The sequence below is a fragment of the Kalmanozyma brasiliensis genome (assembly GCF_000497045.1).
Source record: "Kalmanozyma brasiliensis GHG001 unplaced genomic scaffold PSEUBRA_SCAF2, whole genome shotgun sequence".
Taxonomy (NCBI): domain Eukaryota; kingdom Fungi; phylum Basidiomycota; class Ustilaginomycetes; order Ustilaginales; genus Kalmanozyma; species Kalmanozyma brasiliensis.
Window position 1 is genome coordinate 1,010,651 of NW_015961959.1, and position 16,112 is coordinate 1,026,762.

General features: G+C 57.9%; 8 protein-coding genes across 8 annotated transcripts; 3 read left to right on the forward strand and 5 right to left on the reverse strand.

Annotated features, from left to right (window-relative positions):
- Positions 1–367: 367 nt before the first annotated feature.
- PSEUBRA_002906 (Oxoglutarate/iron-dependent oxygenase, C-terminal degradation domain protein) lies at positions 368–2,371 on the reverse strand (the record flags this gene model as incomplete). Its single annotated transcript, XM_059464931.1, has 1 exon — positions 368–2,371. One exon carries the CDS (start codon positions 2,369–2,371, stop codon positions 368–370), a length of 2,004 nt encoding a protein of 667 aa, XP_059321329.1.
- A 776-nt stretch (positions 2,372–3,147) lies between these two features.
- PSEUBRA_002907 (SCP2 sterol-binding domain protein) lies at positions 3,148–3,711 on the forward strand (the record flags this gene model as incomplete). Its single annotated transcript, XM_016437283.1, has 1 exon — positions 3,148–3,711. One exon carries the CDS (start codon positions 3,148–3,150, stop codon positions 3,709–3,711), a length of 564 nt encoding a protein of 187 aa, XP_016292783.1.
- Positions 3,712–4,021: 310 nt separating this feature from the next.
- On the reverse strand, positions 4,022–4,825 carry PSEUBRA_002908 (Ser-Thr-rich glycosyl-phosphatidyl-inositol-anchored membrane family; the record flags this gene model as incomplete). Its single annotated transcript, XM_016437318.1, has 2 exons — positions 4,022–4,628; positions 4,734–4,825. 2 exons carry the CDS (start codon positions 4,823–4,825, stop codon positions 4,022–4,024), a joined length of 699 nt encoding a protein of 232 aa, XP_016292784.1.
- Positions 4,826–6,711: 1,886 nt separating this feature from the next.
- Positions 6,712–7,872, forward strand: PSEUBRA_002909 (Homoserine acetyltransferase; the record flags this gene model as incomplete). Its single annotated transcript, XM_016437293.1, has 1 exon — positions 6,712–7,872. The coding sequence occupies one exon, from the start codon at positions 6,712–6,714 to the stop codon at positions 7,870–7,872; it is 1,161 nt and encodes a 386-aa protein (XP_016292785.1).
- Positions 7,873–7,952: 80 nt separating this feature from the next.
- PSEUBRA_002910 (Epoxide hydrolase, N-terminal) lies at positions 7,953–9,308 on the reverse strand (the record flags this gene model as incomplete). The annotated part of the gene is made up of 1 exon (XM_016437307.1): positions 7,953–9,308. One exon carries the CDS (start codon positions 9,306–9,308, stop codon positions 7,953–7,955), a length of 1,356 nt encoding a protein of 451 aa, XP_016292786.1.
- An 802-nt stretch (positions 9,309–10,110) lies between these two features.
- PSEUBRA_002911 (Phenazine biosynthesis PhzF protein) lies at positions 10,111–11,037 on the forward strand (the record flags this gene model as incomplete). Its single annotated transcript, XM_016437287.1, has 1 exon — positions 10,111–11,037. One exon carries the CDS (start codon positions 10,111–10,113, stop codon positions 11,035–11,037), a length of 927 nt encoding a protein of 308 aa, XP_016292787.1.
- Positions 11,038–11,096: 59 nt separating this feature from the next.
- On the reverse strand, positions 11,097–13,067 carry PSEUBRA_002912 (Alkaline phosphatase D-related; the record flags this gene model as incomplete). The annotated part of the gene is made up of 1 exon (XM_016437308.1): positions 11,097–13,067. The coding sequence occupies one exon, from the start codon at positions 13,065–13,067 to the stop codon at positions 11,097–11,099; it is 1,971 nt and encodes a 656-aa protein (XP_016292788.1).
- Positions 13,068–14,297: 1,230 nt separating this feature from the next.
- Positions 14,298–15,836, reverse strand: PSEUBRA_002913 (Phytase-like domain protein; the record flags this gene model as incomplete). Its single annotated transcript, XM_016437304.1, has 1 exon — positions 14,298–15,836. The coding sequence occupies one exon, from the start codon at positions 15,834–15,836 to the stop codon at positions 14,298–14,300; it is 1,539 nt and encodes a 512-aa protein (XP_016292789.1).
- Between the last annotated feature and the right edge of the window lie 276 nt (positions 15,837–16,112).

Genomic DNA, 16,112 nt, shown 5'->3' on the forward strand with positions numbered 1-16,112 from the left:
GCCTGTGCTCGCTGGGTGAAGATGGTGGAGAGCTGTGGAAAGAAGCCACAAAGTAGCTCGACCGACATCTTCTCAAAACTTGAAAGTGACATGCGCAGTTCTGGGAAACCAACACTTTTTGAGCTGCACTTTACGCGCTTCGACTTTCGGACGAGACGCGGCAAACTGTCTTCAGCCATGCGCCCTTCTCAACCTGGCTACGTCGAAGGCGACACTACATAGCGCTGGGGTCCGGCAGGACACTCGAAAGCGATATGAAACACTGCTCCTCATGTCTCAATATAACACACATGCTGGAGCTCGCCCATTGTACTTGCTAGCAAAGGTATCAGCATTGTCTAGTTGGGTTGACGCAAGAAAAGGCGCATCATGCTTCGGCACCTTCCGCCATCTCCTCTTCCTCCTCCTCAATGGCACCAATCTCAAACTCCCCGATCACATCCCACCTCGATCCGCCCGCCGACGCCGCCAGATACTTGACAAAGCGCATCACGCCTTCGTCCCTCAGCACAACACTCAACGTGTTGAAGCTGGGCGTCAAGTTGAGCAGCACGCCGTCGAAATCCTCATCCTCTTCTCCATCATCTTCGATCATCTCCACGATCTCCTCCTCTTCCTCTTCCTCCCCATCGACAACCTTCATCTCCGCATCTCCCTCCTCACCATTCGTCGCCTTCTTGCCGCTGTTTCCGCTCTGATACACCGCGGGATCCTCCTCGCCCTCATGCGGCGCCATGTAGCACTCCCAACCACCAATATCGCCACTCTCCCATTTGCCCGCCAGATCCTTCGCCTGCTTCTTCGACAACAGCTTTGTACCCGTCGACGACGACGCACCAGGAGCAGTCTTGACCTTCTTCGCCTTGCCGGCGAGACCGCGTGGGCCCGCTTTGCGTTCCTCTTCGAGCGAAGGCTTCACTACATCGGGCGTGAGGTTGAGCGTCACATCCAGTACGGGGTCCGTGTCGGAGCGTGCGAGCGTGTAGTCGAGACCCGGGCGGAAACGGCGTGCTTCGACGGGTCGGGCGCCGAGCGGGACGAGCTGCGAGATGTTAGCGAGGAAGTGGCGGAACGCGTCGGAGGGGAAGAGCACTGTGCTGAGCAGCTTGAGCAGCGCACTGGCGTCGGTAGGGAGCGGGTTGGGTATCTGGGAAGTGGCGATCTCGCTGGCTTTGTTGGGCGCAGCCTGGTCCGAGAGCACCGCGTAACGCTGCTTGTGCGGCGGACCGGCGATGCTCCACTCCTTCGTCTCTGTGGTTTGCTCGCTGGCGCGGTTGGTTCCCACACCATGCGATTGGATGCGTGTCGACTCTTCGCCATTGTCAGAGACCCACCATTGGAACCCATCTTGGGCGTCCGCCTGTCGCAACGCCTTTTCGAGCGGCTGGGCGATCTCCTTGCGCAACACCTCCGAGAGTAGGATCTGCGACTCGTCGCCAAATTGCTCGAACAGCTGCTCCTGCGTCTTCTCCACCAGATACGCCGGGTTCAAAAACTGGATCAGGAACTTCTTCTCCTCCTGACTTAGCGACGATCCTGGCAGCGGGGGTGCGAAGTGCTCGGGATACGCCTCGAAGAGTTTGGCGTTCTCCTTGGCGGAGAGGCTCTCCAGACTGCTCATCTCCTTTTCCACCTCGGCCTCCTTCTTCTCGTCCTCGGTGGTGAAGCCTTCTTCTCCCTCCTGGGGGCGATGGAACCAGCCCGAGATGCTGAGACGGCTCTGACTCGGGTGGACCACCTCCTCGACCGAGTGGAACGAGTGGCCGGGTTGAACGGTGAAGAACGTGAACTGGTTCCACTTGGGCGGAATGATCTTGCTGGGCACGTCGTCGGGCACGCCCTTGGACCTGACGGGGTAGAGCTCGAGTGCGCCGCCCCACTCCGGCTGCCACGGCTGGTCCGGATCGGGGAGGTAGAGGATGTACGACACCCTGCGCGTCGAGATCACATCGTCGTGGTTGAGCAGATGGCAGCCTTGGCGGTAGTCGTTGATGCTCATGTCCTTCTTCTTGGCGCTGAGCGGACCGCAGCCGGTGACGCCCTGCAGCCAGTCTCGAAATTCCTGAGAGTAGATGGCGTTGCGTAGACGGAGAAGGTTTTGGAGCTTGCCCGCCTCCTCGGCGGGTAGGCCGTCGAGGTTGGCCAGATCGCCTGTTTGGTTCACCTTGTAGATGTCGGTCTCCTTCTCGGCAAAGCGGAGCTCTTCGATGATCTCGTGACGAGTCGCTTTGAGGAGGTCCTCGTTGATGAGCGCGGGGATGACGGCATGCTTGTAGGGTTCGCTGGCTTCGTACTGTTTGTTGAAGTCAGAGACGGTGGCCGGGGCCAAGAGGTCCGGCGCAAAGGCAGCTGCGATGTCTGTGGCGGCCATGACTGATGTTGAGGCTGATAGCGATAGCTTTGATCTACGCAGCTCTGGCAGCAATGGTGGTCAGACTCAAAGCTTCTGCATACTCGAGCTGGTCGAGGTGGAGGAAGAACTTCCAAAAAAGTCCTGCGCACGGAGAAGCTTCTCAAAAATTTTGGACGCCGCAGAAAATTAAATGGGCAGCACGAACTCAGCAGGAGTCTAACATCTCGAGTCTACCCGACGAGCGACTGTGAAAGGCGCGCTCCGTTCGGAAGCGAAGGAAGCTCTATTCAGCTCTGGCGTAGAAGCGGCTGTCGGGGTCATCTGCTCGCTATTGCGCCCACGGCACGGTGCTTACCCCGCACTCTCGCTCTTGCCGCCGCATTGTCAGAGCCTCAGCCGAGACCGCCGTGATTTCGCTGTTTGCCCAAGCAATGCTCGTACGGGCCGTCTCATGAGACAACAGGCACGCGAGCTCATCTCGCTGTCATGTACCTCGTTTGTGCAATAGCGTTTTGACACATGACCGTGTGAGCATGCGACCCTGTTCGGCAATTTTGGGCTGCCTTGTGGGACAACGCTCTCTTGCGCAGCATCCCAATGGGGACGTGAAAAGACATCCACTAGACTTGCGAGCTCACGACTGACGGCTTGTGACCGCACCACCATCCACGTATATACCCATCGTCGCTGATACCATCTCCGACCAACTAGCAAGTGCGGCGTCACAGACCACCTCCGGCCCACCTCCCACATTCCACTTTGTCTCCCCTCACATCGCCGCTCGACCTCCAACAATGGGCAAGAACGCCAAGTCCGAGGACGAGATCAACCTCTTCCAGATCATCCTCGACCAGGCGGACGACATTGACTTCTCGGACCCGTCCAAACCCTTGTCGGACCATATCGACCCGACAGCGCTCAAGATCCCCGGCTTTGAAGTGTCCAAGCTCTTCGCGGTCGTCTACTGGGGTCTGCTCCACTCGGAGGACGAAGAAGGCTTTATGGCCGGGTTGGACATGATGAACATGTCGCAGGCCAAGAAGGCCGTCAACGGCGTATTCGTCTTCAACGTCAAACCGTCTTCCGAAAGCGCAGGGAAGGAGACGGTGCAGTTCTACGTAGATATGAAGAAGGAGGGCAAGATCGAAAAGGGCTCCGGTCCAGCAAGACCAAAGCCCGATTGCGTCTTCACCATCAGTGACAGAGACATGATTAGAGTCGCTCTGGGACAATTGAGCCCACAGGTGGCGTTCATGAAGGGGAAGGTGAAGGTCAAGGGAAACATCATGCTCGGATTGAGGATGCAAACCGTACTCATGAGCGAGGTCAAGAAGATGTCCAGGGTCGCCAAGCTCTGATACCACTTCCACAGGGCTCTGTTCTGCTCGTCCGTTGTCGTTTCACCTACACACTTGCTTCGTTAATTCAGTCGTTCTCAGGTCACGATGTGAAATTTTTATGGGACCTGAAACGAGTGTGTATTGTGCTTCCAGACAGATGACAGACAACGAGATGTAGACAGAAACGCAGCGCATCTACGTACGCAAGACCATAGCAAAGCGCAGTGACCGACGAAAACGAAAGACAAAGCGATGATCGACGACAAGAGCAGCAGAGTCGACGCGCTCAGAGTGCTACCGGAGCGACTCTGATTTTCAGCCCTCCCCTTCAAAGGAACGCAGCGCCGACGGCAGCGATACCGACGAGCGCACTCGCGTACCCTGCAAGCTTGCCGTTGACCTGTGCGGCAGCGGAGGTGGACTTGCCCGTCGACTGGGCGGCCGCTGCCGAACCGCTGGAGCTCAACCCGGCCAGAGCGCTCGCAGCGGCGCTCGATGCGCTCGAACTCGACGTGTAGCCGAAGAAGCTGGGCGATCCCGAGCTGGTCGATGCGCTTGCTGCCGCCGTCAGCGGCGCAGTGCCGGCCGAGCCACTCGCAGCCTGCGCAACCGTCGAGTTGAACGTGCCCGTCATGCCCGTCAGCGTGAAGCGCGCAGAGAAGGCCATAGCGGGCACAACGTTGGTGGTCGTATTGGTGCCCTCGAATCGGAGGAAGTAGTAGCCACCAGACGGTCCCACGCTGGCATTGATCGGATAGGAGGCCTCGTCGGTGTTGTACGAGATGTTCGAGGCGAGGGTCTGCAGCTTGTACTGCACATCACGCGTGCCCACGGCGAGATAGATGTTGACACGACCCCAGTCCCGACGCGTGGGCGCCTTGCCGTCGTCGTTCCATTCGACCCGGAGGTTGCTACCGCCCCTGCCGGAGGTGGAGCTGTGGTGGCGAGAGTTGGGAAAGTGAGCATGCGATCGGTCAATCAAGAAGACGTCAGCGACTTGATTTAGATGAACGAGGAACGCAACTGGATGGACTACTTACGCTACTGGCCTTGTGACAACGATGGTCGAGACGGCGGCATCTGCAGCAGCGAGCAGAAGCACAGCGAGAGTGGTGATCTTGGCAGAAACCATTGTGATGTGTGGACGTGTTGTGGTGGTGGTGGTGAGGGTGCTGGATGAGAGTGGAGAGGCGAACGAGAGTGGATGCGACTTCCTGCGATCAACGAAGGTGGTTTGCGAAACGAGAGACAAGGATCCGGAGATGGTGGAGCGACAAGCAAGGTGGTATGTGGTTAAGAGGAAGGACAATGAGGGCTCACGTGTATGAACTAGGAAGTAGCAGGACCAAGCGGGCACGCCTCAGCAACGCGGTCGGTGGTGCGGCAGGCAGGAAAAACTGTGCTGCTAACGTGCTGCAGCATCGGAGGGGAGCGTGCCGAGGGGCTTGGTGGTCCTGCGTCAGATGCTGCTGCTTGCTGCAGGTGGGTCGGGCAATGGCAGGTGTGCTGCGTGCCTCGTTGCCGTCTCGGAGAGCAAGCAAGCAGATTCTTGCATTGGCTGTCTTTGAGCGGCACCAACTTACGCCCACCTCAGCTTTTCTTTGGTCCCTTGCGCCAACACTAAACACACTGATGGTATTGTCCACTAGTTGCCGTGCTCTCGAGCCTATACGCCGACGCCTATTTAGCGGTGTGTGTGCTGTGAAACGACCTGACGACACTGGAGGAGCGACAAGTGGGACACGGTCATGGCGGCGGCGTTGAACGCGTCTTGCAGATTTCCACACGCTTGCCGAGGCCGAAGCACGCCTAAATTGTGCATTGTTTCAGTGTGCTTTGGTGCCACCAAACGGGTCCTTCCGGCTTTTTTGCATGCATGTTGTTTTCAAACTCAGATGTCGCCAGCAAGGCACACTTTCAGCAGTCGAGGCGAGAAGAAGCTTTCGCTCATCTTCTCGTCTGCTCCTGTCACCGAGCTCGGCTCTGCGACGGCACAAAAGGCCAAGCAGCCTGCGACATGCACGTCTCAGCTCTGAGAGGCAGATCCAGAGCTGCACAAGTACGCCGCAGTACGCGAATGATCGACGTCTTGGCGGCATTGTGTCGCAACGACCCACTTGTGACCCCTCAGTTGTCTCGTTGTCAGCTTCTCCGCAGAACGCATCGCATACGAAGCTTTCACAGTGCAGTCGAGCTTGGAGAGCGTTTGATGGATGGGAGGCATGTCGTTTGAACGGTTTTGACGCTGAAAGGAGTGCGGGAAAGTCACAGAGCCCCTTCCCGTGTCACGACGACGTTGCGAGGTGAGCCACACACGCCCTAGCGCAGAGGTCAGTACGATAGATGAAGACCGATGCATCGCATGCTCAACAATGCCAAGCTTTGTTGAGTGGCATGAAGCGAGACTCGCGGCGACTCGACCGCCATTGTCCAAGTCATGCATGACGATCAACGCATGAAGACCGAGGGCGAGATCCCTTCATGGAAAACAATGGACCTCTGCCTCCGTAATCGCGCCCGGCTATCGTGGGTCGGCGGCCTTGCCAACGTCCGACATGATCGACAAAGCGCATTCGACTTTCAGACAATGAGGTGACAAGCGAAGTGGCAAGATCACCGTAAACACAAGACGCCGGAGCTCGTAAAGACGCTGCTCCAGGTCAATCTCGGCGCAGTCATCAGGCTCTAGCTTTCATGCTTCAAGGCAAGCAACGATTCTCCCCTGCTCCTGTGCTGTGTGACAACGTTCATGTTTTTGGTCGAGTCGTTTGACGACAGTCGCGAGGACCGATACGCAGTGATCTTCGAAGCAAATCGGTGATGTCGGCCTCCACCCCGGCTATGCTTCGCTCCTTTTTTAAGCTTCGCCGCTGCCTACCCCGCACATGACCCTCACGAGCACGGGACAACACCCTTTCGCTCCGACAGACTCGCTCGCACTACAGATACTTGACGTTTCTTGTAGGATTGCCATCACCACTACCGTCTCTATCGTGATCACAAACGTCCGCACTCAACATGACCTCCGAGGTCGCCTTCGAGCCCAAAGACTCCCGCGTCGAGGTGTACAGCCTGGGCGATTTCACGCTCCTCTCGGGCGAGGTGATCCCAAATGCGCACATCGCCTTTCGTCGCTATGGAAACCCGTCCAAGCCCGCGATCGTCTATCCTACATGGTACTCGGGCACGATCACCGATGGCAACCAGTGGCTCATTCGCGACCCTCGCACTCTGCCGGACGTGCGTTCGCTCGATGCGAGCAAATTCTTCATCATCGTCCCCGCGCTGTTTGGCAACGGCGAGTCGTCCTCCCCTTCGAACCATCCTTTAGGGTACGACATGCCACGTGCGACGTTCTACGACAACGTGCGAGCGCAGCACCAGCTGGTGTACGAGCATCTGGGCGTCAAAGGCAAGGTGGTGGTGCTCGGATGGTCCATGGGTGCCGGGCAGACGTTTCAGTGGGCCTCCCAATACCCGGACCAGGTGCGCGCTGCCGTGCCCTTCTGCGGATCTGCCCGCACGGCGCTTCACAATTGGGTCTTCCTAGAATCACTCAAACAGACCCTCACACTCGATCCCAAGTGGAAGGGGGGAAAGTACGACCCCGCCAACCCACCCGTCGATGGGTTGAAGGCATTCGGTACCATCTACGCCGGCTGGGGCTTCAGTCAGGCCTTCTACCGCGAAGACGGCTTCAAGAAACATTTCAGGTTGGAAGGTGGTAGCAATATCTTGGGCAACTTCTGGCATGCTTGGGCCACGTCGAAGGACGCCAATAATTTGCTGTACATGCTGTGGACCTGGCAGCACGGCGATATCGGCGCTCAACCGAGGTATGCCGGTGCCAGCAAGCGCGATCTGCCCCAGAAGGAGGGTGGGAGACTGGGGACGAGGGGCGATGGAGGCGTGACGACGAGCGAGGACGATGCGGCGTTCGAGAGGGCGCTGAAGGGCATCGAGTGTCCAACGCTGATCGTGCCGGGGAAGACGGATCTGTACTTTCCGCCAGAGGACTCGGAGAACGAGGCTAAAGTGATGGGTGAGACAGCGACGCTCGAAGTAATTCCGAGCATCTGGGGTCATTGGGCAGGAGGACCAGGAGACTCGTTGGAAGACGTCAAGTGGTTGGATGACAAGATCTATGCCTTCTTCCAGAAGCATGGCATCGTCGATTGAGCTCTTTCTGCCTTTCACTCTGTTCGCAATTCCACTCTGTAGCTTGATCATGGACAAATCTATGCCTTCCGTGCAACGCATCAGATCTTGCTAGCTCTCGCCTCCTGATCTCTCACCTCGTCCCACAAGCCACCGACGATCTGTGCCGACTGGATCCCCTCATCTTCACCCTCCCACTTGCCCTTCCCACCCTTTGCAAACGCATTCCTGAGATGGTTGACAAAGATGGTGGGCTCCTCGTGCGCAGCAAAGTGGCCTCCCTTGGGACTTTTCCCGATCCATCTCGTCTTGCCGCTCGTGGTCGTCGCATCCACCACGAACTTGGGCGTGTTGACCAGCTCATCTGGGTAATCCGAGTATCCCAGGGGCACGGGCAGCTTGTACTCCGCGGCACCGTGGATCTCCGGCAGGAACATGTTGTTCGTGTACGGAATGAAGCTCGTCCCGATTGACTTTGTGAACCAGAAGAGCGTGGCGATTTCCAAACACGCATCCATGTTGAGTCTTGGATGGTCCGGGTTGCGTTCGGTCAGGGTATCGTAGATGTTTCCCAACCAACCCAGCAGCCCAACAGGCGAGTCGACAAGCCCGTACAGCAGCTGCACCGGTCGTGTCCGCTGCACATCGTAGTACGCGCGGTTCTGCTCGAAATAGATCCCTTTCGCTGCCATCATGAGGTACTCTTGGCCATAGACGAGCTTTGCGATGCCGAGCGTGAGCTTGTAGGGGAGAGAATCGAGCATGAACTTGCTAAAGCCTTTCGCGGCGACGGGGCAGAAGTTGAGATGGACGGCGCGACAGCCGGTTCCGTCCTTGTGCGAGTGGAAGACGCCGAGGGCACGGGCGTGCGGGCTGCCCCAATCGCCGCCTTGCGAGGCATACTTGTCGTAGCCCAGCCCGCGCATGAGTGCGTCCAGGATACGGGTGTAGCCGCGCACATCGCCGATGCCGGGCTTGTTGCTCGGCGGAGGGGTCGAGTCCATGAAGCCCGGCAGCGAGGCGACGACCACGTGGAACGCCGGTGCATCCGCGTTGGACGGATTGGCAAGGTCGTCGATGACATGGGCGAACTCAAACCAACTACCCGGCCAGCCGTGGATGAGCATGATGGGGATCGCATCCGCTCGCTCGGATCGCTTGTGCACAAAGTGGAGCTGCGTACACCAGTCGACCGAGGTGGTGAAGTGAGGGAAGCTGTTGACGCGCTGCTGAAAGGCGTCAAAGTCGTAGGCGGCCCACTTGTCGACCAATTCCTTGACCAGAGGCAGATCCGGCTTGTAGACCAGCTTCATGGGTTTGCGTGCATCCTCGGGAAGGTAGGGTGCCACTGGGAGACGTGTCTTGGTGAGACGCTCGCGAAGGTCCTTGACCTCATCGTCCGAGTAGACGATCTTGTAAGGCTTGGGAGCCGAGATGGACGGAATCTGCGACGACATCTTGTGGTTAGAGGAGGTGAGGAGCGTGAGACCAGCCGACAAGACGACGTTGGTCCCTTTAAGTAGAAGCTGGTGGTCGTCCTTCCAGCTTTTTCCAGCGACCGGGAGACAGATCCGAATAGAGCTTCGCATGCCTTCAAACCGCCTCAGAGGGAGCCGGTTTGACCGGTCTGTCTGGCAGGCGTGAGACCCTGCACCACGAAATTCTGCCGAGCCTGGCTAGTGGGATGCAGGTGAACCCTTCTTGTGATTGTTCAGAACGGTCGAACTCGTGTTTCACGCGTGCCAACAAAAGGGAACCGCCCAACACCGCGGCTCTTGCTGTCAGTCGACATGACACTTCTCGTTCTCAACGTTCTGATTCGGTAGACTAACGAGCTGCAGATGTCAGAAGTGCTTGAAAGAGATTGTTCAGGGCCTCAGACTTCGGATGTCGATTCTGCCGAGTGACGTTCGGGCGGCTCGTGCTGTTTTGGCTCCTGACTGTCATAAACCATCTGCAACCTGTGCTTAGCACAAGAGGGCAATGTTTCCGCTTCGTATCGAGCGAAAGCCGTCGCTGCGACAGATAGATCATCAGCAAAACCACGCCGAGCATCTGGCTAAGCTACAAGGATATGAAAGGATGCACATGGACAAAAGCGTTATACCCGAAACAAACGGTGGACCCTGACGTCGGCAACTCAATTCTTCCTGACGAGTGATCATCCTCTCGCAGTCCCTCATGACTCGATATCTTGTCCACCCTCGCGAGCCCCACCATCTTCGATCTCGACACCATCTCTCTTTGAGCGACGAAGTCATGTCGAGCACAACAACGACCTACCCGTTCCACCAGGTGGACACGTTCACCGCGACGCCCTACCTGGGCAACCCGGTGGCCGTCGTCAACTGCCTCACGCTTCCCGCACCCACGCAGGAGCAGATGCAACGCTTCGCGCGGTGGACCAACCTCTCTGAAACCACCTTTCTGCTTCCTCCTACAGACCCCAGCACCGCCGACTACCGACTAAAAATCTTTACGCCTGTCGAAGAGCTCCCGTTCGCGGGCCATCCCACGCTGGGCAGCTGCCATTCGTTCCTCCGACACCTTGGCTCGGATCGATCCTCCGCGCTCATCGCCAAACGCGAGGGCAAGCTGGTGCAGGAATGCGCCATCGGGCTGGTGAATCTGCAAGTCAGCTCAGACGGCGCAACGGTACGATTCCGCGCACCGGACTTTATCCGTCACGAACCAGTCGACGCACCCACCCTCGATCGCATCATCAAGTGCCTCTGTCTGAACCAAGAAGACGTGCTGGAGGCATGGCACATCGACAACGGTCCTCGGTGGATCGGTATCAAGCTCCGCACGGCGTCCGCCGTGCTTGCCGTCGACACAACTTCACCCACCTGCGACATCCCTGCCATTCGGGACCTGTTCCTGGGGTTCATCGGCCCCTATCCATCCGGCAAGAACGAGGGGGGGGAGGAGGTGGCGAATGAAGTACGGGCGTTTGTGTTCGAGGATATCGGGGAGGATCCTGTGACGGGCTCGCTCAATGCTGGATTTGCCAAGTGGCTCGAGGCGAGTGGCGAGAGTCCAGCTGCTGAGTATACGAATTCCCAAGGCACGGCGATGGGGCGTCAGGGTCGGGTTCGCGTGCGAGTGGATCGAACGCAAGACAAGACAGACATCTGGATTGGCGGCGAGTGCGTTGTTTGCATCGACGGCGTGGTTCATATCTAAAACACACTTCACACGAGACTGGCGAGGTCAAAAATTTATTCATCTAATTGGAGCGAGGATCAAGCAAAAGCAGTGCCGTTCCACGACTGCTTCGAGTAGTCCACCGCCTGGCTCTGCAGAGCACCCGAGTTGGGGGTGATACCGTAGTTGATGGGGCGAGTAAGCTTGTTGGCGCCCTTCTTGACGTTGAACTGGGCCACGACGAGCTCCTCCGAGTTGGGCAGGCTGTTGTTGAGGTAGCCGTAGAACTGGGCGTAGCAGTCGGTCTTGGTGAACTCGATCTCAAAGTAACCTCGGTGAGCTCCCTCGGCCCATTGGAGGTTGCGGTTAATGCCAACGAGCCTCTTGGAGGCAGCATCGTATCGCTGCTGGGTGAGGTTGCGACCGTACGAAGAGGGCGACGAGACGGCGGTACCGGCAAACTCAACTGCGATCGAGCCGTCACCAGTGACAGGGTTGTAGGCGGTGTTGTTGAGTCGGTCCTCGGGCACAGTGTCGTAGACCCAGTTGGCGTGCGAGTCACCAGCCAGAATCACCGTGTTGTCGATGCTGTTCTTGACGATCGTGTCAAAGAAGCGACGACGGTTAGAGCGGTATCCCTGCCAAGCGTCATAGTTGTACATGAAATCGGGCTGACCGTAGTTCTGCCAGTTCATGATGATCTGCTGGCCGATGATCTTCCAAGTAGCACCGCGCTGCTGCGAGTCGATCATGTTGCGGTAGAGCCACTGCTCCTGCTTGCCGCCCATGAGCGAGCGGTCCGTGTCGTTGCTGATCGCAGCGACGGCGTCCGTGTTGTAGTACACATCCGTGAGGTCGCGGTCAAAGTTACGGGTGTCAAGCAAGAAGAGATCGGCCAGCTTGCCGTAACGGAAGCTGCGCCAGATGCGGAGCGAGTCGGTGGTGTCGACCTGACGGATGGGCATCCACTCGTAGTACGCCTTGACCGCGGCGAGCTTGCGCTCGGTGAAGCGGACCCCGCGGACGGCGCCAGCCTCGGTGTTGTTGCCATCGGCCGTGCCGTGGTTGTACGAGTTGTCGGCGACCTCGTGGTCATCCCAGACACCGAAGAAGGCCATCTCCTGGTGGATCGCCTGCAGGTCCTTGTCGGCACGGTACGAGCCGTAGCGCAGACGGTAGTCCTGGAGGGTCACGATCTCGTTCGCAGGAGCAGGGACACGGTTGAGGGCAGTGCCGTCACCGTAAGTCTCCTCGCCCTCGACGGTCTGACCATCACCACGGGCTTCGTAGATGTAGTCGCCGACGTGGACAAAGTAGTCGGCACCGTTGTTGCGGGCGGCAGCCGCACGGTAGGCGTTGAAGAAGCCGAAGGGCAGGTTGGAGCACGAGAAGACGGCAAGCTTGAGCGAGTCGACGTCCTCGTCGTTGTACTCAGGGATAGTCTTGAAGCTTCCGACGGGGGAGACGACCGAGTGGTCATGGCAGGGGAAGAAGCGGTAGTAGTACTCAGTCTTGGGCGAAAGACCGGTGGTCTCGACCTTGAACGAGTAGTCGACCTCGCTGGTGGTCCAGGCGTAGCTGTCGTCGACCAGGTTCTGCGACGAGAAGTCGGTCTTGCTCTTGGACGTCTGGTAGCGCAGGCAGACGGGAGCCGCAGTGTTGGAGTCAGCAGGCACAGGGTGAGTCCAAAGAATGGCAGAGTTGGGGTAAGGGTCACCGGAAGCGACACCGTAAGGGAACGAGACGTTTCCCTTGTAAGCGTCGCGGCCGTCCGAGCCCCAATTGGCGTCGTACTGCTGGACGAGGAAGTCGGCCTCGGTCTTGTACTGGGTCTTCTTGTCGTTGTTGCGCTTGGCCTTGCCTTCAATCTTGCTGGTGACGTATTCGTCGTAGGCGCGCTTGCGAATGACGGAGCCGATGTGCTCAATGTCATGGCTGAGACCGTCGCCGTTGCTCAGCTGGAGCGAGGGCGAGCGGTAGGCCAGGTTGCGCTCGAGGGGAGCGAGAGCCGACACCGAGACAGTAAGGGCAGCGGCGAGGGCCGCAAAGGGTGCGAGAACGTTCTTCATGGCTCGCGAGATGTGGTTGGAGTTGATCGACGGTCACAGGCGATCAAGCAAAAGCCATCTTGGTCTTTATATACATCTGTGCGCTTAGCCAGCTTTTAGCCAGAGCATCGTTGCCGGCGCGAAATGTCCGAAGGAGGATACTGCGTCTGGACGAGAGCACGAGGTGGAATCGGAGCACGCTTACAGATCAGCGGCATTACCAGATCTGTGCCCACGCCCACGTTTGGGCCTCGCTTGACAGCTTCTTCTGAATGAGTGACAATTTTGTGTGGGTCTGGCATCGCAGCAAGAGAGGACAGGGTTTCGTGGCTCGCCACCAGCTTCGGTAGGATCGCCGGCTATCCAACCTTTAGATCACCGTTTCACAAATACAGTAGACGTCTGTGCGCGATCCCCACCAAAGATGTTTCTTTTCGATCCTGGTGCTATGTCAGAGCTGACTTTGCTCTGGATCATCGAGACGAAATACGGTCAACGTGGGCTTCTTGTATCATGAGACATCACGTTGGTAAGGGTAGAGGAGATGGTCGGGGCTCGAAAGATGACGACGTTGACACTGACTACCGTGCGCTTCACTGTGCAGATCCTAAGGTCGGTCTCTAATGCGTGCACCCTCATTCGTCGGGGGGACGGGCGTGGACTTGATTGAAGCACGGAAGCCTGCGGTTCCGTTTGACTTGCATCGAAGACACCAACCGGAGGCCGCACTGCTCAACACCTTGTTCAAGGAAATGTCGGCAATCAACCTGCGATCTGGGGTCTTGACAAAATTGCCGGGGTCTGCCAAGATTTGTATTTTTTAAGCGAAGCGTGAACGTGGACAGCTTTCACAGCTTGAGTCTGCGGGCCCTCGTCACCACTGAACCCTTTGCACTCCTGAAGCTCGTCGGTTCGCGACTCCGACCATGCGGGGACGATTCTGAACAGCATTAGCGTTCTCACGGCTCACACGGAACCAAGCGGACACAGGAGCGAGGGCTAGGAACGTGTCGTTCGTCTAGGATCGGAAAGTCAGCTTCCGTGGTGTAGTCGAGCGGAAGGCGAACTTTGATCTGCACACCCTGGGAGACCCTGCGAAGCCCCTTCAGCCTTTCGTTCGCGGTCAATTTGGTATTTGTAGCTCGTCCCGTCTTGTTCGTAGCTCAAACACGTGTTTCACAAATCGATTGACAGAAGGAACTCAGCAACTTGCCCATTGCAATATCGCGGATCGCTGAGAAGAAGGAGCCACTAAGCAAGGCCAAGACGTGACATCACGTCGTCCCTGTTGACACCGGGCAGCTTGACCTTGAAGACAAACAGCTGCGTGGGCACGTCCTGCGGGTAAGCGGCCGAGTAGTCGCCCGTCGCCCTCATGTAGCCCTTCTTGGTCTGGAAGTCGTTGTCGCTGACCGAAACAAGGTAGTACTCGTCCTTGTCAAAGCTGCTGTCGCTGCTCGACTTGGGCAGCGTGGGGAGCAGCACCACGCTCTCCATCTTGGCAGCCAGCAGGGTAGGGTCGACTGGGTCACCCGAGCCGTGCATGCCAAACTTGCCCAGGTCGCTCGTGTAGTCGACAAGGCTGCTGTAGGAAGCGAGGTTGATGCCGCTGACCAGCTTTCCGCCGGGAGCGATGGAGCCGGTAGCGTTGTCGTACTTGGTGTTGGCAAAGTTGGTGCCAGTGGAGAGATCGAGGATGTCAATGTGCTTGTACTTTACGCCCGAATCGTCGCTGCCGAACCCGTTGCCATCACGGACAAGGATGCCGACGGTCTTGTGGCCGAGGTAGATGAGGTCGTTGACGTTGCGAGCCTTGCCCTTGCTCGAGACGGGCACCTTGTAGGCGTACTCAGCGATGAGCGAGACGTTGTTGCCAGGGTTGGCGCCACCCTGGTAGCTGGTGACGCTAGCCAGAGACGAGATGTCCCACTCGAAGATACGCAGGTAGGGAGCGCCGTCGCCACCGTCCTGCGTCAGAGCCGACTGCAAAACGCCGAACAGCTGATTGCCGTCCCACGAGACGGCCATGCCCTCAAAGCCAGCATTGGGGCCTCGACCAGAGTCGGGGGTCGACTTGGAGGTGAAGTTGTACTTGCCACCGATGCGAGGAAGGACAGCCTCGGGAGGGGTGATGTAGGCGATGATGGTGCCGTCGGCAGCGGTCTTGTAGATGCCAGGAGTGTACTCGTCCGAGACCCAGAAAGTTCCATCCGGATTAGCTGAGAAGCCCTCGGCGTCAAAGGAGATCGAAGAAGGACCATTGGGAGCGTTAGCTGCACCGAGAGGGCCATCCTTGGAGCTGGTGCCGCTGAGTCCGCCCGTCCTCACGAGGGTAGGGTCGAGACCGGTGGTGTTCTTTCCAGAGGCCTCGTGGTAGAAGAGCGTGTCTTGATAGGTGAGATTGAAAAGCTTGATGGCCTGGTTGAACGAGAGGTTGCTCGAGCCCGTGTACTCCTGGAAGCTGAACTTGAAGCTGTGGTGACGCGCGACATAGTCGATCGTAGTCTCGACGTTGTATCCACGGTCAGGCTGGAAGTAGATCTGGCCCGAGTAGACATCGCCGTTGCGAGAATACTGTCCAGGGACGAGACCGCCAGCAGAGCCGATACCACCGATGGTCTCGTTGTTCTTGTCTCGCAGACTGGGAGGGAACTGACCGATGGCAACGAGACCTTCGGAGCTGAAGTCAGCAGGGTTGACGCCGCTACCGCGAGTGCGAATGGCGGCGCCAGAGACGCCGGCGGCCAGCGTCGAGAGCAATGGCAAAGCCAGAGCGAGGTTGGACAGCATGTTTGAAGATCAGGTTGGTGGGCAGGTGAGAGGAGTGCGACAGTAGCATATCATATTGTCCACGGGAACTTTATAGCTTGGTAGGCCAGTAGATGAACTTTCATCTGTGGCGAAGCGGCTTTCAGGGCGAGGCAGACTTCATACCAGACACCACCCTGACCCACCCCGCGCCCAGCTCCGTTCCACTTTCAGGAAGGAGGCTTTCTGTTTGTTGATTCAGGATTCATGCCGCCGTCACGAACTGTCGTTGTTCTGCCTTGTCTCGAGGTTCGATTG